Below are 17,313 nucleotides of genomic sequence, written 5' to 3'. Positions count from 1 at the left end.
CCGCAGCCCCTGCGTGTTGGGCAGCACTCTCCACGGAGCCCATAAGGCCTGTTTAAACCACAAGACCAACTGTCTTTCACATTAACCCATCCCGCCCGGCATAAAATGGGGAAGACAAAACAGGATTGCCAAATGCCTGTTTGCAAAGGGAAACGAGGGACACGCAGGGCAGACCCCAGCAGGCCATGGCACTCACCACGTCTCTGGGCAGGAGCCGTGAAGGCTAGCCAAGGCGCCAGGGGCCCCATCTGTTAGCCTCTCTGGCTACCCTTCCTCTGTGGACTGAAGAACTTGTCTGCGGACTCCCATGGTCCCTGAGAGGTCTGCCGTCCCCGTGGCCTTGGGAAGCGGGCTCTTGGGGTTGGGGCCTTCCTGGTGGGAGCGTGGCTGTTGTGGCCAGCTCCTTCCTGGTGTCAGTTTGCTGGCCTGGAGATTTTCTTAAGGATCAAAAGGTCGCAGATGTTTTTCAGGCCTCACTGGTTTTATTTGACAATGCAGTCCCGTCAGTCATTGTGTGTGTGTGTTTGCCCTTAGTCTGTGTGTCAGTGCCCACAGTTTACTGTCCCATTTACTACACGCAGTTCTCGTGCCTGCCTCAGCCTCTCCCACCCACCCCCTCACATCAGTGGCCAGCCAGCTGCCCCGGCAGCTCACAGAGGGCTTTCCCGCACCCCCGACCTCTGCTGCAGGATGCCGTGGGGCCTCCAGGGCTCACTTGCCAGTTTCTCTCACTTCCTTCTGAGGGTGCAGAAGCAGCGGGTGGCTTTCCTAACCCGGTCAGGCCCCTGCCCTTGGACTCCGCTCCTGTGCCCACAGCCCCCTCGGTCACGGCCCCCACAGCAGCAGTCCGGCTCTTTACAGCCATAGCCCCCGGGGCCCTGGCGTGGTTGGTGTGGTTCCACATCCAGGCTTGGACAAGTAATTCTGCTTATTGTTCGCCACGATTGTCACCCCTGCTCTGACGGTGCCCAGCCCTGGACTGCCTAGTCCTTGCTACATACAGGACTTTTCCTGGCACGGAGGCTTCAAGAGTGCCCCTCAATGTGGGGTCCACTGTCATAAAACGCCCCTTGTTTTCTTTTCTCCTCATGTCTGCTCCCATCCTTGTTCCTCTGGGCCCACGTTGTAGTGTTTATTTTTGTATGGATATTTGTCATTCCAAAATGCATATCATCTTGGTCTTGTGTGTGGCTCTCTTCTTTTTCTTTTTTCCCCCTCAGAGCTCCGCATAGCCGGGGGTGTACCCGGTTTGGGCTTCGAAGTGGTTAGTCCTGGTGTATGGGGTCACTGCCTCTTGCCCATCCCTCCCCTGTGGTGGACACTGTGCCTGCCACTCCACCAGCACACAGCACAAACACCCCCGTGGCGGCTGGCTTACACGTCCTCCCGCACCTCCCCCCCCCCGAGGGTTCAGGAGGGTCTCTCTGCCAGACAGAAGCTGGAGTACCTGCCAGACGGACGCTCCTTTTGTGTCCTTGATCTGTGGAAGTCCAGCCACATCTCTTTCCAGGAGGGCTGCACCAGCACACGCTGCCCCCTTCAGTGCTGTCTGCTGACATCTGTATTCTGAGTGCGCTTGTTTTATATGCACTGGTTGGCCTAGTGAGTGTCAGCAACATCCCTTCATATGTTTGTTAGCCTTTCGTGTTTCCTGTTCTTGCCTGTTCATATTTTTGTCCTTTTTCTTTTTTTAAGATTTTATTTGTTTATTAGAGAGAGAAAGCACAAGCAGCAGAAGGAGAGGGAGAAGCAGACTCCCCACTGAGCAGGGAGCCTGATACAGGCCTCGATCCCAGGACCCTGATACCATGACCTGAGCTGAAGGCAGATGCTTAACCGACTGGGCCACCCAGACCTGCCGTCCTTGTTTTCTTTTTTAAATTGAAGTACAGTTGGCATTAGTTGCAGGTGTACAACATTAGTGAATCCAGTTCTGTTACACAGAGCTCATCACAGTAAATGCAGTCACCATCTGTCACCATACAATGTGACTACAGTATTATTGACTCTTATCACCTATGCTATATTTTTCATTCCTGTGACTGACTTAATTTGTAAGTGGAAATTTTACATCCTAATCCCCTTCACCTATTTCTTCCATCTGCCGCCCCTCTAGAAGGCACCAGTTTGTTCTCTGTATTCTTGAGTCTTTTTCTGGTTTGCTTTGTGTTCTGGATTTCACATATAAGTGAAATCAGATAGTTTTTGTCTTTCACTTTGTGACTTATTTCACTTAGCATGTTATCCTCTAGATCCATCCGTGTCATTGCAAATGGCAAGATCCCATTCTTTTCTGTGGCTAAGTAGTACTCCATTGTGTGTATACCCCACATCTTCTTTATCCATTCACTGTCAATGGACGCTTGGGCTGCTTCCGTATCTTGGCCCTTTGGAAATAATGCTGTAGTAAATATAGGGGTGCAAGTGTCTTTTTGAATTCATATTTTCATTTTCTTCAGTGAAATTATTAGATCATAAAAGATTTCTATTTTTACTTTTTAAAGGAACCTCCAGTCTATTTTCCACAGTGGCTGCACCAGTGTACGTTCCCTCCAACTGTGCAATGAGACAGGCACAAGGACTGTGTTTAATAAATGAAGCAATAAACTGGTCACATGGGTTGAGGGGAGATAAGGCAGAGACAATGGCTGAGGGAACTGTATTATCAAAGAATCCATGAGTCAGGCCCAAAGAAATCTGTGACTGATCCCTAACGCAGCCTCCAGGCCGGCAAACTGAGACCATGTCCTCTACCAGCACTTGTTATTTCTTGTCTTTCCCACACTAGCCTTTGTCACCAGTGTCCACCGACACCTCACTGTGGTTTTGATTTCCATTTCCCTGCTGGTGAGTGACGAGCATCTTTTCACAGGCCTGTTGGCCATCTGGATGTCTTCCATAGGAAAATGCCTATTTCAGATCCTCTGACCATCTTTAATCAGAGTACTTTTTGCTGTGGTTTATTGTAGGAGTTCTGTGTGTATTTTGGATACTAACCCCTTATCAGACGTCTCATTTACAAATGTCTTCTCCCATTCCAGAGGTTACCATTTCGTTTTGTTGATGGTTTCCTTCAGGATGCAAAAGTTTTTAAGTTTGATATTGTCCCAGTAGTTTATTTTTACTTTTGTTTCCCTTGCCAGAAACATGTTGCTAAGGCCAGTGTCCCAAGAGATTGCAATCTATGCTTTCTTTTAGGATTTTTTTGGTTTTGGGTCTCATTTAGGTCTTTAATCCATTTTGAATTTATTTGTATGTGTGGTGTATGAAAGTGGTCCAGTTTCATTCTTTTCCATGTGGCTGTCCAGTTTTCTCAACACCATTTGTTGAAGAGACTGTCTTTTCCCCATTGTGTATTTTTGCCTCCTTGTGGTAGATTAATTGGCCATATGAGCTTAGGTTTACTTCTGGGCTCTCGTCCTTTTTCATCGGTCTAGGTATCTGTTTTTGTACGAATACCATATTAATTCTTCCAGTCTGTGAGCATGATCTTTCTGTCATCTTCAGTTTTTTTCATTCATGTCCTAATAGTCTTCACAGGATAGGTCTTTCACCCCCTTGGCAAAATTTATTTTTGGATATTTTTGTTTGTTTGTTTTTGTTTTTGTTTTTTAAAGGATTTTATTTATTTATTTGACAGACAGAAATCACAAGTAGGTAGAGAGGCAGGCAGAGAGAGAGGAGGAAGCAGGCTCCCTGCTGAGCAGAGAGCCCGATGTGGGGCTCGATCCCAGGACCCTGGGATCATGACCTGAGCCGAAGTCAGGCTTTAACCCACTGAGCCACCCAGGTGCCCCAATATTTTATTATTTTTGATGCAATTATAAATGGGGCTGGTTTTTTTCTTAATTTTTCTTTTGTGCTACATTGTTATTAGTGTGTAGAAATACAACAGACTTCTGTATATTAATTTTGTATCTGCAACCTTACTGAATTCGTTTATCTGTTTTAAAATTTTTTTGGTAAAGTCTTTCAGGTTTTCTGTCTAGAGTATCATGTATTTGCAAATAGTGACAATTTCACTTCTTTCTTACCAACTTGGATTCCTTTTATTTCTTTTTATTGTCTGATTACTGTGGCTAGGACGTCCAGCTCTATTTGAATAAAAGTGGGGAGAGTGGACATCCTTGTCTTGTTCCTGATCATGGAGGAAAAGCTCTCAGTGTTTCCGCATTGCATCTGATCCTAACTGTGCATCTATCATATATGGCCTTTATGATGTTGAGGTACATTCCCTCTGAACCCACTTTGTTGAGAGTTCTTATCACAAATGGATATTATATTTTGTCAAATATTTTTTCTGCATCTGTTAAGATGATCGTACGGTTTTTATCCTTCGTCTTGTTAATATGTTGTATCACGTTGATTGATCTGCAGATTTGGGGCCAGCTCTGCATCACTGAATAAATCCCATTTGACTCTGGTGAATGATCCTCCTCTTGGATCATTGCATTCAGTTCACCAGTATTTTGTTGAGGATTCTTGCATCAGTCCTCATCGGGGACGTTGACCTGTAGTTTTCTCTGTAGTGCCTTTGTTCTGGTTTTGGTATCAGGTACTGCTGGCTTCGTAGAATGAATTTGAAAGTTTTCCTTTCTCTTCTGTTTTTTTGGAATAGTTTGAGAAGACTAAGTATTAACTCTGTTTAAATAAATATTTGGTAGAATACTCCTGTAAAGCCAAGTGGTCATGGACTTTTGTTCATTGGGAGTTTTTTATTACAAATTTAGTTTCACCGCTAGAAACTGGTTATTTCTTCCTGGTTCAGTCTTGGAAGATCATAGGATTCGGGGAATTTACCCTTTTCTTTTAGATTGTTCAGTGTGTTGGCATATGATTTTTCATAGCATATCCTATAGTCCTTCATATTTCTGTGGTGTCGATTGTTACTTTTCCTCTCTCATTTCTGAACAGATTTATTTGAGTCCTCTTTTGCTTTTTCTTCCTTCTTTTTTTTTTTTAAAGATTTTATTTATTTATTTGATAGAGATCACAGGTAGGCAGAGCGGTGGGGGGGAAGCAGGCTCCCCGCTGAGCAGAGAGCCCGAGACACAGGGCTCCATCCAGGGCCCCAGGACCTGAGCGGAAGGCAGAGGACACTTAACCCACTGAGTCACCCAGGCACCCCTGTTTTGTTTTGTTTTTTAAGATTTTATTTATTTATGATAGAGATAACAGGAAGGGAACACAAGCACAGGGGAGCTGGAGAGGGAGAAGCAGGCTCCCTACCAAGCAGGGAGCCTGATATGGGGCTCGATCCCAGGACCCTGGGATCCTGACCTGACTGAGCCACCCAGGCGCCCCATGAGTCCTCTTTTTCTTGATGAGTCTGAGTAAAAGTTTATCAGTTTTGTTTATCTTTTTAAACAACAGTTCTTGTTTCCATGTGGTCTTTTCTACTGTTTTTTAAGTCTATTTCATTTATATACTCTTATTTCCTTCCTTGTACTGATTCTGGACTTTTGCTTTTCTTTTTTAGCTGCTTTAGGTATAAGGTTAGATTGTTTCTTTGAGATTTTGCTTTTTCTGTAGGGAGGCCTGTATCACTAAACTTCTTTCTTAAAACTGCTTTTGCTGTGTCCCAGAGATTTTGGACCATTGTGTTTGCCTTTTCATTTGTCTCCAGGAACTTTTTTAAATTTCTCCTTTGACGTTTTCGCTGACCAATTTGTTGACACCACAGAAATAGCATGTTGTTTAGCTTCCACATGTTTGTGTTTCTTCTGTATGTGTGTGTTGTTCTTTTCCCTTGTAATTGACTTCAAGTTACATACTGTTGTGGTGAGTAAAGATGCTTGATAAGATTTCAGTTTTCTTAAATTTATTGAGATTCCTTTTGTGGCCTAACATGTGATCTGTCCTGGAAAACGTCCCATGTGTACAAGGAGAGAATGCATATTCTGCTGCTTTAGGATGGAATGTTCTGTGTGGATCTGTTAAGTCCGTCTGCTCCAGTGTGTCACTCAAAGCCTCTGTTTCCTTATAGATTTTCTGCTTGGATGATCTGCTTGGATGTAAGTGGGGTGTTACGGTCCCCTACTGTTGTATCCTTGTCAGTTTTTGTCTTAATGTTTGTTAATAGCTACCATATGTATTTAGGTGCTCTGATGTTGTAGCACAGCTATTTACAATTGCTACATTTTCTTGCTGGATTGATCCCTTTATCATTATATAATACTGTTTTGTCTGACATAGGTACTGCTACCCCAGTTTTGGTTTTTTTTGTTTGCCTCCATTTGCCTGCAGTGTTTTTCTGTCCCTTCCTTCACTTTCAGTCTGTATGTTTTTAGGTCTGAAATGAGTCTCTTGGAGGCAGCATATAAATGGATTTTGTTTTTTTTAATTCATCTGCTACCCTGTGTCTTTTGATTGGAGCATTTAGGCCATTTACATTTAAAGTTACTACTGACAGAATGCCTGGCTGGTTCAGTCAGTTGAGCAGCTGGCTCTTGGTTTCAGTTCAGGTCATGATCTCAGGGTCATGAGATCAATCCCTGCAGTGGGTCTGCTGGAGAGTCTTTCCCTCTCCCTCCCCCTCCCTCTCCACTCCTGCCCCCTGCTTGCATGCATGCATGCACTCAAGCACATGTTCTCTCTCCCTCAAATAAAATATTTAAAAGTTACTACTGATGGGGCACTTCGGTGGCTCAGTTGGTTGTGTCCAACTCTTGATTTCTACTCAGGCCATGATCTCAGGGTCATGAGATGGAGCCCCAAGTCACTCTTCCTGCTCAGCAGAGAGTCTCTGTCTCTCCCTCCCCCCTCCTCGTTTGCACATTTGCGCACACATACATGCACACACGCTCCCTCTCTCTCAAACAAATAAAACTTAATAAATAAAGGGGTGCCTGGCTGGCTCGTTGGTAAAGCGCCTGCCTTCAGCTCAAGTCATGATCCCAGGATCCTGAGATCAAGCCCCATGTCAGGCATCCCTGCTCAGTAGGGAATCTGCTTCTCCCCCTGCCCGTCACTTCTCATCCTGCTCATGCACATGCACTCTTTCTCTCTCAAATAAGTAAAATCTTAAATAAATAAATAAATAAATAAATAAATAAAATGAAAAATAAAGTTATTATTGACAGGTATGTATACTTACTGCCTTTTGTTCATTGTCTGGTTGTTTTGTAGTTCTTCTCTGTTCCTTCTCTTGCTCTCTTCCCTTGTGATTGATGGCTTTCTGTACTGTTGTGCTTAGGTTCCTTTCTCTTTACTTTCTGTATGTATATCTGTTGTAGGTTTTTGATTTGTGGTTACCATGAGATTCATATATAACATTCCAAGTATATAACAGTTTATATTACGTTGATGGTCTGTTGAATTTGAACACATTGTAAAAGCACTACATTTTGGAGCACCTGGACGACTCAGTTGGCTCAGTGTCTGCCTTTGGCTCAGGTCATGATCCCAGGGTCCTAGGATTGAGCCCCACATTGGGCTTCCTGCTTAATGGGGAGCCTACATCTCCCTCTTCCTCTGCCTCTCTCCCTGCTTGTGCTCTTTCTCTGTCTGTGTCAAAGAAATAAGCAAAATCTTTAAAAATAAATATATAAATAAATGTACTACATTATTACTCCCTTTTTATGTATATGATGTAATATTTTATATCTTTTTATTTTGTGTATTCCTTAACTACTTTTTGATATAATTGATTGTACTGTTGTCTTTTATGCTTTTTACTAGCATTATAAGTAATTGATCTCCTACCTTTATTTTATGTTTGCTTTTGCCAGTAAAGTATTTCCGTTTCATAATTGTCTTAGTGTAGTTATGGCCTTCTCTTTTCCACTAAAGAAGCCCCTTTAATATTTCTTGTGAGGCTGGTTTAGGGATGATGAACTCCTTTCACTTCTCTTTGTCTGAAAAACTCCTTCTCTCTCATGCCAGATAGAGTACTCTTGTTATAGGATTCTGCCTTTCAGTGCTTTGGATGTATCATGCCACTCCCTTCTGGCCTGCAGTTTCTGCTGAAAAATCCACTGATGGCCTAATGTGGTTTCCCTTGTATGTAACTATTTGCCTTTCTTTTGCTGCTTTTAAGATATCTCTCTGTCATCTTTGCCATTTTAACTATTACGCATCATGGTGTGGACCTCTATTGCTTCAACTTGTTTGGGGCTCTCTTCCTTCCCCCAGGTTAGGTTAGGAAAGTTTTCAGCTGTTATTTCTTCAGATGAGTTTTCTGCCCCTTTCTCTCCCTCTTTTCCCTCTGGGATATCTACACTGTAGATGTTAGCATGCTTGATGCTGTCGCAAATGTTCCTTGACCTAACCTCTTTTTTAAATTTTTTTTTGGTGGGCGGGGGTATTCTTTTTTCTTTTTGCTACTCAGCTTGGGTGCTTTCCATTTTCCATCTGTCTTCCAGATCTCTGATCCAGACCTCCTGCATCCTTTGATCTGCTGTTGCCTCTCTCTAGTGTATTTTTTATTTCAGTTCTTATGTTCTTCAACTCTTATTCTTTACTATAATTTCTTTTTGTTGAAGTTCTTACTGAGTTCATCCACTCTTTTGTCAAGTCCAGTGAACATCTTTATGACCATGACTTTGAACTCTTTCTCAGGGGAATCACTTACCTTCATTTCATTTAGTTCTTTTTCTAAATTTTGTCTTATTCTTTCATTTGGAATATATTCCTTTGTTTCCTCATTTTGCTTGACTTTCTGTGCTTGTTTCTGTGTATTAGGCAGAGCAGCTACCTCTCCCAGTCTTAAAGGAGTGAGTGGCCTTGTGTAGGACTGTGCCCTGTGTATGTGCCTCGTGTCTTTGGCTGGAGCTGTAGCAGGTACATGCTGGGGTTCCCAGGGCACTTCATGGGAGTCTGGAGCTGAGGGGGACAGGGTCCAGGGGGTCCCAAGGTATTCCATAAAGCAGGGGGTTCCTGGCAGAACAGCTGGAGGAAGGGTTGCAGGCTAGGGGTTCCTAGGGTGTTCTGCATAGTGGAAGCCCTGGTGGGATGGCTGGAACTTATGTGGGTACAGGCCAGGGGGTCCCAAGGTGCTCCACATGTGGTAGAGGGCCTGATGGGATACCTGAAGTGGGCACAGACTTGGTGTGGGCAGCGGGTGTCCTGGCAGGTTGTGTAGAGCTGAAGCAGGTGTGGGCCTGTGGTGTCCCAAGGTGCTCTGCACCTGTGCTGTGTGGACAAGACAGCTGGAGCTGTAGCAGGCACCATCCAGGGTTTCCCAGTGTGTGCTGTACTGGGTCCACCTTGGTGGGACAGCTGGAGTTTGGGTGGGCTCATATGGGAGGGCTGCCTCAAGGGAATGCCTGGGGCTGATGAAAGTTAGGGAACTGAGGCTCACTGAGGTGTCAGGCCAACTAGAATGGCCAGACCGTGCTCCTGTCTGTGCTGTCAAGGTGGAGGGGGTCCATCAACAGTGGTCTTCACCAGTACCTCCCTACCAGGCAAGCATTCCAGCAACTACCCCAGCACCTGGCAAATGCTCTGGGTTTAGTTCACCCACAGTCTCGTTGCCGTTTTAAACTGCAGCTTCTTCCCATGCCCCAGGGCAGACACATCTGCACACAGGCCCTACAGTGCCATCCCATCCCATGCACATGCAGCAGCCCTGGTGGGTTCCCATCCTCACTGTCTCTCCACCTCTCCTACCCCTCTCCGTGTGGTCCATCTGGTGGGGTGGAGACTGCCCTCAGTTCTTAGGGGGAGTCACTATAGGTGTAGGTGTGGGTTTGGTGTGTCTGTATAGGAGGAGAGTTCAGGGTCTTCCAATGTCACCATCTTAGACCCTCTCTTTGTCTTGTCTTTGTGAGTTAGCAGTAATTACGTGTATAGCGTGAATACTAGGCCCTTATTGAGGGCCTAGAGAGGGGAGAAGCAGGCTCCCAGCTGAGCAGAGAGCCTGGTGCGGGCCTCGATCCCAGGACCCTGAGATCATGACCTGAGCCGAAGGCAGAGGCTTAACCTACTGAGCCACCCAGGCGCCCTCCCTTTTTTTCTTTTTTTAAGATTTTATTTATTTATTTGTCAGAGAGAGCACAAGCAGGCAGAGAGGGAAGCAGGATCCCCGCTGAGCAAGGAGCCCAATGCAGGACTCATCCCAGGACCCTGCGATCATGACCTGAGCCAAAGGCAGACGCTTAACCGACTGAGCCACCCAGGTGTCTCTTTTCTCCGGAATCCTTACTTTTGGTGTAGTCAGATGTGCTGGCTTTTCACATTATGGGCTATGGTTTGGGGATTTTAAGAAGCCCTTTCTCAAACTTAGGTGGCAAAGACATTCTACACTAGTTTTATAAACCTGACACAGGTTTTCAATGTCTAGAGTTAAATTTCTTTTACAGCCTTACCGAGGGATCTAGGTGTGGCTTTCTCCATCTAGTTAGCCACTTCAAAACTAGTCCACTCTTCTCACTCTCGTATGTGGTGCCACCTTGATCCTAGATCAAGTTTGTCCATAAGGTGGACCTGTGTCTGAGGTCTCTATTCTCTGCATCTATTTGAGTTACCTAATCACCATAGTTTTGTAGTGTGTTTTATGTCTAGTCTATTAGTTGGCTATAACAAAGTACCACAGAATGAGTGGCTTGACAGAGCTTCAACGTCTCGAAGTCTGGAGGCCAGGCAACTGCAGCTGGGTGTCAGCACAGGGTTGTGGGGAAGATGGTAGCGTGTCTGTCTCCTAAGTTGCTGGCCACCACTGGCGATCCTTCACTTGCTGTGCTCCCTGTGTGCATGACTGTGTCCACATTTCCTCTTCTCATAAGGACACAAGTGATACTGGATTAAGGGCCCACCCTAACCTCATCTTAACTAATTATGTCTGCAACAGCCCACTTCCCAAATACAGTCACACTACTAGGGGCCTTCCACATTCGGATTTGGGAGGGATGGAACTCAACCCATTACGGAGGTCAAGCCTGCCCTCCTTGCCCCCTGTTTTGTCCCTTCTTTTTAAGATTGACTTATCTGTTTGTAAACCTTTATTCTTGGTGAAAATTTTAGAACAGTTTACAAGGTTCCTTTTAGAAATCAAGCTGAGGGGAGCCTGGGTGGTTTAGTTGGTTGAGCATCTGACTTGATTTTGGCTCAGGTCGTGATTTCAGGGTCACGGGATCAAGTCCCACGCTTGGCAGGGAGTCTGCTTCGGATTCTCTCTCTCTCCCTCTGCCCCTCCCCCACTGGCACACACACGCTCTCCCTCTCTCTCTAAAAAATAAAAGTTTTTAATAAAAATTAAAAATAAACGGGCGCCTGGGTGGCTTAGTGGGTTAAAGCCTCTGCCTTTGGCTTAAGTCATGGTCTCAGGGTCCTGGGATCGAGCCCCGCATCGGGCTCTCTGCTCGGCAGGGAGCCTGCTTCCTCCTCTCTCTCTGCCTGCCTCTCTGCCTGCTTGTGATCTCTGTCTGTCAAATAAATAATAAGTAATCTTTTTTTTTTTTAAGAAAATTAAAAATAGAAACCCAGCTGGACCAAGCTGGGATCAGGCCCCAGACAGGGGCAATATGAGCAGCGGGGCGAAGGCCGGACTAGAACAGAGGCCGGGATCCAGGTGGGAGGTCCCAGGCTAAATTTATTAAAACAAAACAAAACACAAATGGATTTCCTAAATGGGGGTTACATTGGATTTATAGGTTAACTTGAGAAAAAATTTACCTCTATAGCATATAAAGTCATTCCATCCAAGAGAATGGGGTGGATTTTTGTTTAGTCAAATAATTCTTTTTTCTTTTTTGTCCTTTTTACTGGGTAAGAGTCTTGCATTTCCTCCAGGTGAGTTCCTGTATAGTAGTCCTTGTTGCTCATGTGACCAGTGCCTTATTTTGGCTTCATCATCTGGTTAGGTCTTACTGGTATAGAAAAGAGCTTGTGTGTTTGCAGGCCTGATCCTCTGTTAGCCGCCTTGCACACCACCGGGGCTGACAGTTCCTCACTTGATCCTCCTGCCTTTAGGTGTAATTGATCACATCATTGGCAAATAGAGGGCAAATAGAGTTTAATCTCTTTACCCTCAATTTTTGTTTCTTAGAGCATTGGCTGGGCTTTCCAAGACTACATTACACAGTGGCAGAAACAGTGAGCAAACTTGTGGTTCTGCTCTTAAAAGAATTGCATCTAAGTTTCTCAGTTAGCTATGTGCTTGCTCCATGTTTGCTGTGTGATCCTCAGTGAGTTAAGGAACATAACTTCTGTTTCTTGTTTGCTTAGAAATTTTATCATGCATGAGTGTTGGATTTATTAAATGGTTTTTTCCCCTATATTGTATCTATTTTGTTGTTGTTGTTTTAAGATTTTATTTATTTATTTGAGACAGAGAGAGAGCACAAGCAGGGGGAATGGCAGAGGGAGAGGGAAGCAGACTCTTACTGAGCAGGGAGCCCGATGCAGGGCTGGATTGTAGGTCCCTGGAATCATGACCCAAGCTGAAGGCAGATGCTTAACTGACTGAGCCACCCAGGTGCCCCACTGTATATCTGCTTTGATAATCATATTCTTTTTTTTTTTTCCTTTTATGTTGTAATTTATATTGATGAACATTCCTGGAATCCTACTTGATTACAATATATTTAAATATACTCTTGATGCTACTAGCTAATATTTTATGTAGAATACATTAGTTTATATTTGAGCTGGGCTTCTAGTTACCTTTCCTCTTACTAACCTTATTTGCCTTCAGAATCAAGGGTGGGCTGGCACTGTGAGCTTTCGTGCTGTCTCAAAGCTCTCTTCCTCTGGAGTAATTCATACAAGGTAGCACGGGTCTAGTCTCAAAAAGTTTTGAGGACCCACCTATGTTCTAGGATTCACCGGGGTCTGAGGCTTTGGGAGCAGAGGGTCTTTGATGAGCATTTCTGGTTATTAAATGCCCGCTGACCTACTTGTGCATTCTGTCTCTTCTCAGGAGAATTTGGTGTATTTTTCCCAAAACGTACCTTGTTTAGGTTCTCAAATGTTTTAGCTCATGGTTGTTGATAATGTTCTTTTACAACGTTTTTAAAACTCTTTCGTGCAAGATTTTCTTACTTGCATTTTCTCTTATCTTTATTCTTGCCAGAAGTGTGTCTTCTCTAGTAATCTCTTCAGAGAACCACCTTTTTTCCCTCATACTCGGCACTGTTGATCCATGTCTTTCGTTGATTTCCAGCCTTCCTTTTATTATATTCTTTCTGATTTCTTTGGGTTTTCTTTTTTTTAAGATTTTATTTATTTATTTGATAGAGATACAGCAAGAGAGAGAACACAAGCAGGGGGAGAGGGAGAGAGAGAAGCAGGCTCCCTGCTGAGCCAGAAGCCCAAAGCAGGGCTCCATCCCAGGACCCCGGGATCATGACCTGAGCCGAAGGCAGATGCTCAGCCACTGAGCCACCCAGCCCTCTTTGGGTTTTCTCTCTAGTTCCTTTTTGGCTGTTGAAATGTATGCTTAGCTCATCTGTTTTAGCTTCCCCCCTAAAAATAAAAAATGTCATTTGGGGGTGCCTGGTGGGCTCAGTAGAACGTGTGACTCCTGATCTCACGGTCATGCTAGGGGGAAGAGTTTACTTAAAAAATAAAAATAAATAACAGAAATTTAAGTTAAAAATTACCTGCAGATGCTAATTTAGATGTCGTCCTCAAATTTTAACAAAAATATCATCTAAGAAGCACATTTTTCACATCTTAGCATCTCTAAAATCTAGATATACCTCACAGTCAATGCCTGACATGTTCCAGGTAACAGGTTTTTCTTTCTTAGTGGTGTAGAAAATTAAGACACACCTTACGTGCGTCTTCAGTACCATACAGTATTGCATAGTGTTTTCATTAGCTTTTACCTCTGAGTATTTCATAATCCTTCCTCTGGTTTATATTTTTATCTCAGTAGCTTTAGTAATACGCCATTTAGTTTTGTTAACAAGATACGAGTTGTTTTTAGTCATTCTTTTGTTGTTAATGTCTCATTATATCACGTTACTGTCCAAGAATATGTTTTCTTGGGAATTTATTAGGACTTCCTTCTGTCTTCAGCCTTTCTGTACCCTTTTCTTTTAAAAGAGTCTCTTGTAGTCACACAGGAACATGGTGCTTTTTGCCCTGCCTGGTCCCTCAGTACCTGCGTTGGCTTAAACCCTGGATGCATAAGTCACATAGTCGCAGGTGTGAACGTGCTGCCCCATGCATATGTGCCAGTCTCCCCACCCGGCATTTTCTCTGACCCTCCTTTTGCCTAGAGAAGGGGGGCTAGCGACCCCTGCCAGGGCTGGAGAACTCACATGTGCGCTGGGCATGTGGGAACAGCTCAGTGACGCTGTCAGATCCCACTCTGAAGTTTCTTTTTGAAAAGGAACACGGAGGGGCATCTGGGTGGCTTAGTGGGTTAAGCCTCTGCCTTCGGCTCAGGTCATGATTGAGCAGGGAGCCTGCTTCCCCCGCTCCCTCTGCCTGCCTCTCTGCCTACTTGTGATCTCTCCCTCTCTGTGTCAAATAAACAAAATCTTGGAAAAAAAAAAAAAAAGGAACACGGACCTTTCATAGAGGAGAGCTCACTACTTCCTTCTGCTCCTTTCTTTCTGTTGATAAAACTGGGCACTTCCAACCCAGTTTGTCTTCCAGGGCTGTGGGGAAGAGCAGCAACTAATGAAATGCTCCTAAAAGTGCTGTGAAAGTACAGGGTGAAATCACACCTGCTCATAATCCTGAGCAGGTAAGGCGGTGAGGGAGTGGCAGAGTGTGACCCCTTTTCCTTGCCTTGGCAGAGCGCAGAGAGCTGTTTACAGCAGAAGGATGAAGCCATCACATCTTTCGAAGAAAAAAACAACCAAGTTATGTCCAGCATGAAACAGATGGAAGAAAGGTAATCAGTCCGCCTGACAGATACTCCCTAGAAGGTAGGGATATTCTCTGGTCCTGGAACCTCTCTCAGAAGTACAGACAGCTTGGGGTGATGGTCCTTTGGGATCCTAGTCGTGGTGGCTACAGGAGTCTCTCCGTGCGCTAAAAACTCGGTACAGTTTTACCGTGTGTGTATTTCAAACCCCAGCCACAAGAATGTGAACAGATGCCGCCCTCAGCCTCGAGGGTAGCTCCTTTCTCACGCAGACCTGGTTCTTGGGGTGCAGGTTACAGCTCTCAGAGAGGGCGCGGCGCGGGGCGGAGGAGCGGAGCCACAAGCTGCAGCAGGAGCTGGGCGGCCGGACTTGCGCGCTGCAGCAGCAGCTCTCCCAGCTGCACGAGCAGTGGTAGGCGGGGCCGGGCCTGGGGGCGGGGGGCGGGGGGGGGGCAGCTCCCTATTGGGCACAGGCCCGGTCCCTCCTGAGCTTTCCCCTACAGAGGCTGGAATCAGGGTGTGTCAGACCCCGTGAGGAGAAATGCCAGCGTCCCCCTTTTTTAAGTGAGAGTGCTGGTTCAGAGGGTACAGGAACGTCCAAGGGCCACTCAGCCGGTGAGAGGAGTGCGGGAGCTTTCTCCCGCCCCCACCCCCGGCCCTCCGGTGGGAGCTGCCTCTGGGTGGAAAAAGCAGAAGACATTTTGCAGTCTCTCCCCTCAGGTCTCCACCTTGGTAGAGGATCCCCCTGCTGTGGTCCTAAGTGTTTTGAGACCCTTCTCCTTTGTCTCCTCGCGTGCTATCGAGTGCATGCCCACCCTGCTCCCCCTGATGGGGTCCTGGTCTTCCCTCTGGAGGGGCAGGTGGCCCTGCCGGAGAGGGAGCCTGGGTTCCCTGCTCGCGTGACGGGTTTAGGTGCGCGTGTGGCACTTCTGATTCCTGTCAGTGCCCCATTTCCCGGGCAGAGAACTGGGTTGGACATTGTGCATTTTCCACGCACCTCTCCCACTAAGACTAACTCGAGTTCATTTTGGGAAAACAGCTCGAGTCTAGAGAAAGAGTTGAAATCAGAAAAAGAGCAGAGACAGGCTCTTCAGCGAGAATTACAGCAGGAGAAAGACACTTCCTCTCTACTCCGAGCAGAACTGCAGCAAGTGGAAGGATTAAAAAAGGTAAGGCAGCTCTCGGGGGAGGGAAAGAGCTGCGGCGTCTCCAGGAGCCCCGGGCCACACGGAGGCCCCTCAGCACAGCCAAAGCCACCCTGTGGAGCATCTGCTCGAAGCAGATGGTGCATGCGCACCAGCCACTCGGGGAGCAGTGCAGTGGGGAGAATAAAACAGGGACACACCCCGCAGTGGCGCTGTGGCCTGGGAACCGTGCCAGGGAGGCCGAGTCGAAGGACGAGCAAGGGCCAGCTGTGCGGAAAGGCGAGCAAAGGATGGCTCAGGCAGACTGCAGGAAGCATGAGGGTCTGTCACGGTGAACGAGCAAAGAGCAGGGCCGTGAGGCCAAGTCGTGGTGCACACAGAAGGCAGGCATTGGGAGCTGCTGCCTCAGGCGGGCAGACTGATTGCGGACCCCCGAAGACATGCAAAGGGATTTGGATCTTCTCTGGAGCTCAGTAGGAAGCTAGCGGAGCCGGTTCGTTTTAGGACGGTCCACCAGCTCTTGGGGGGCGGGCTCACAAGAGGGGAGCAGTAAGCAGGAGCGCTTTCAGACGAGTGCCAGTCCACACCTTCCCTCAGAGTGACTTGGCCACTCTGCCCAGGGTCGGGTATCCTGGCTCCCCAGAGCCATCTGGTCCTGGTCCTGGGCCACCCCTGGGAAGCCAAGTGAACCAAAAGCCTCCCTCTCCCTTAGACGAGACTTGAGTCTCGTCTCTCCCTGCAGTCACCTCGGTCCTCTGGGGAAGGCGAGGCCTGGAACCGGTGGCAAAGCTTCAGAGACTATAAGGGGATTGGGGACCCAGAGTGGCATCTTGGTCTGCTCGCAGAACTAGGCCTCCCGGGGAACCCAGGCAGGCTGCAAGGTCTTCCCTGAAGGCAGGAGGTGCCCACAGTGCTGGTGGGAGCCGGCTATGGCCTGGGCTGCCCCGGGGTGTGTCAGGCCTCCGCAGCTTCTCCCAGTGGGACCGGCACACCATCCACACACCTGCGGAGGCTCCTTGGAGATTACGTTGTGTTGAACATGGTGGTGGGTACTGCTGCGTGGTCTGAATGGGCACACAAAGAGCCTTTGGTCCTGTGGGAACATGTCTAATAGCCCCTCCCCGGGGAGCCCAGTGGGCCAGGGGTGGAGACCACGTTCCTCAAGAGCTCTCAGTCTCTGAGAGGGGAGGAAAAATGGAGGGCAGAAGAGAACTTCTAGAAAGTTCTGCATCTTGCCTCCTTTATTCCACTTCAGAATTCCACTTTGGTCAACGATTTGAATTGTACCCCCCCCCCCCGCCTCACCCCCGCACCCGCACTTAAGTACACACATGAGAAACAACACATGTGACGTCGTCAGGGTGCCCTTGTGCTCCTGTGTCACCAGGCTCTGGGGCAGAAGGCTTA

General features: G+C 46.7%; 1 protein-coding gene across 1 annotated transcript in view; it reads left to right on the top strand.

Annotated features, from left to right (window-relative positions):
* RUFY1 (RUN and FYVE domain containing 1) overlaps nt 1-17,313 on the top strand; it is a 58,781-nt gene that overhangs the window by 35,370 nt on the left and 6,098 nt on the right. The window contains exons 12-14 of the mRNA XM_080804059.1: nt 14,691-14,788; nt 15,054-15,173; nt 15,801-15,930. Of these exons, the coding sequence (XP_080660185.1) occupies nt 14,691-14,788; nt 15,054-15,173; nt 15,801-15,930 (348 nt within the window). The remainder of the gene's footprint in view (nt 1-14,690; nt 14,789-15,053; nt 15,174-15,800; nt 15,931-17,313) is intronic.

Source organism: Martes martes, assembly GCF_963455335.1.
Source record: "Martes martes genome assembly, chromosome: 5".
Lineage (NCBI taxonomy): Eukaryota > Metazoa > Chordata > Mammalia > Carnivora > Mustelidae > Martes > Martes martes.
The sequence above is the reverse complement of the archived record's forward strand: the minus strand, read 5'-3'. Positions and strand labels throughout refer to the sequence as shown.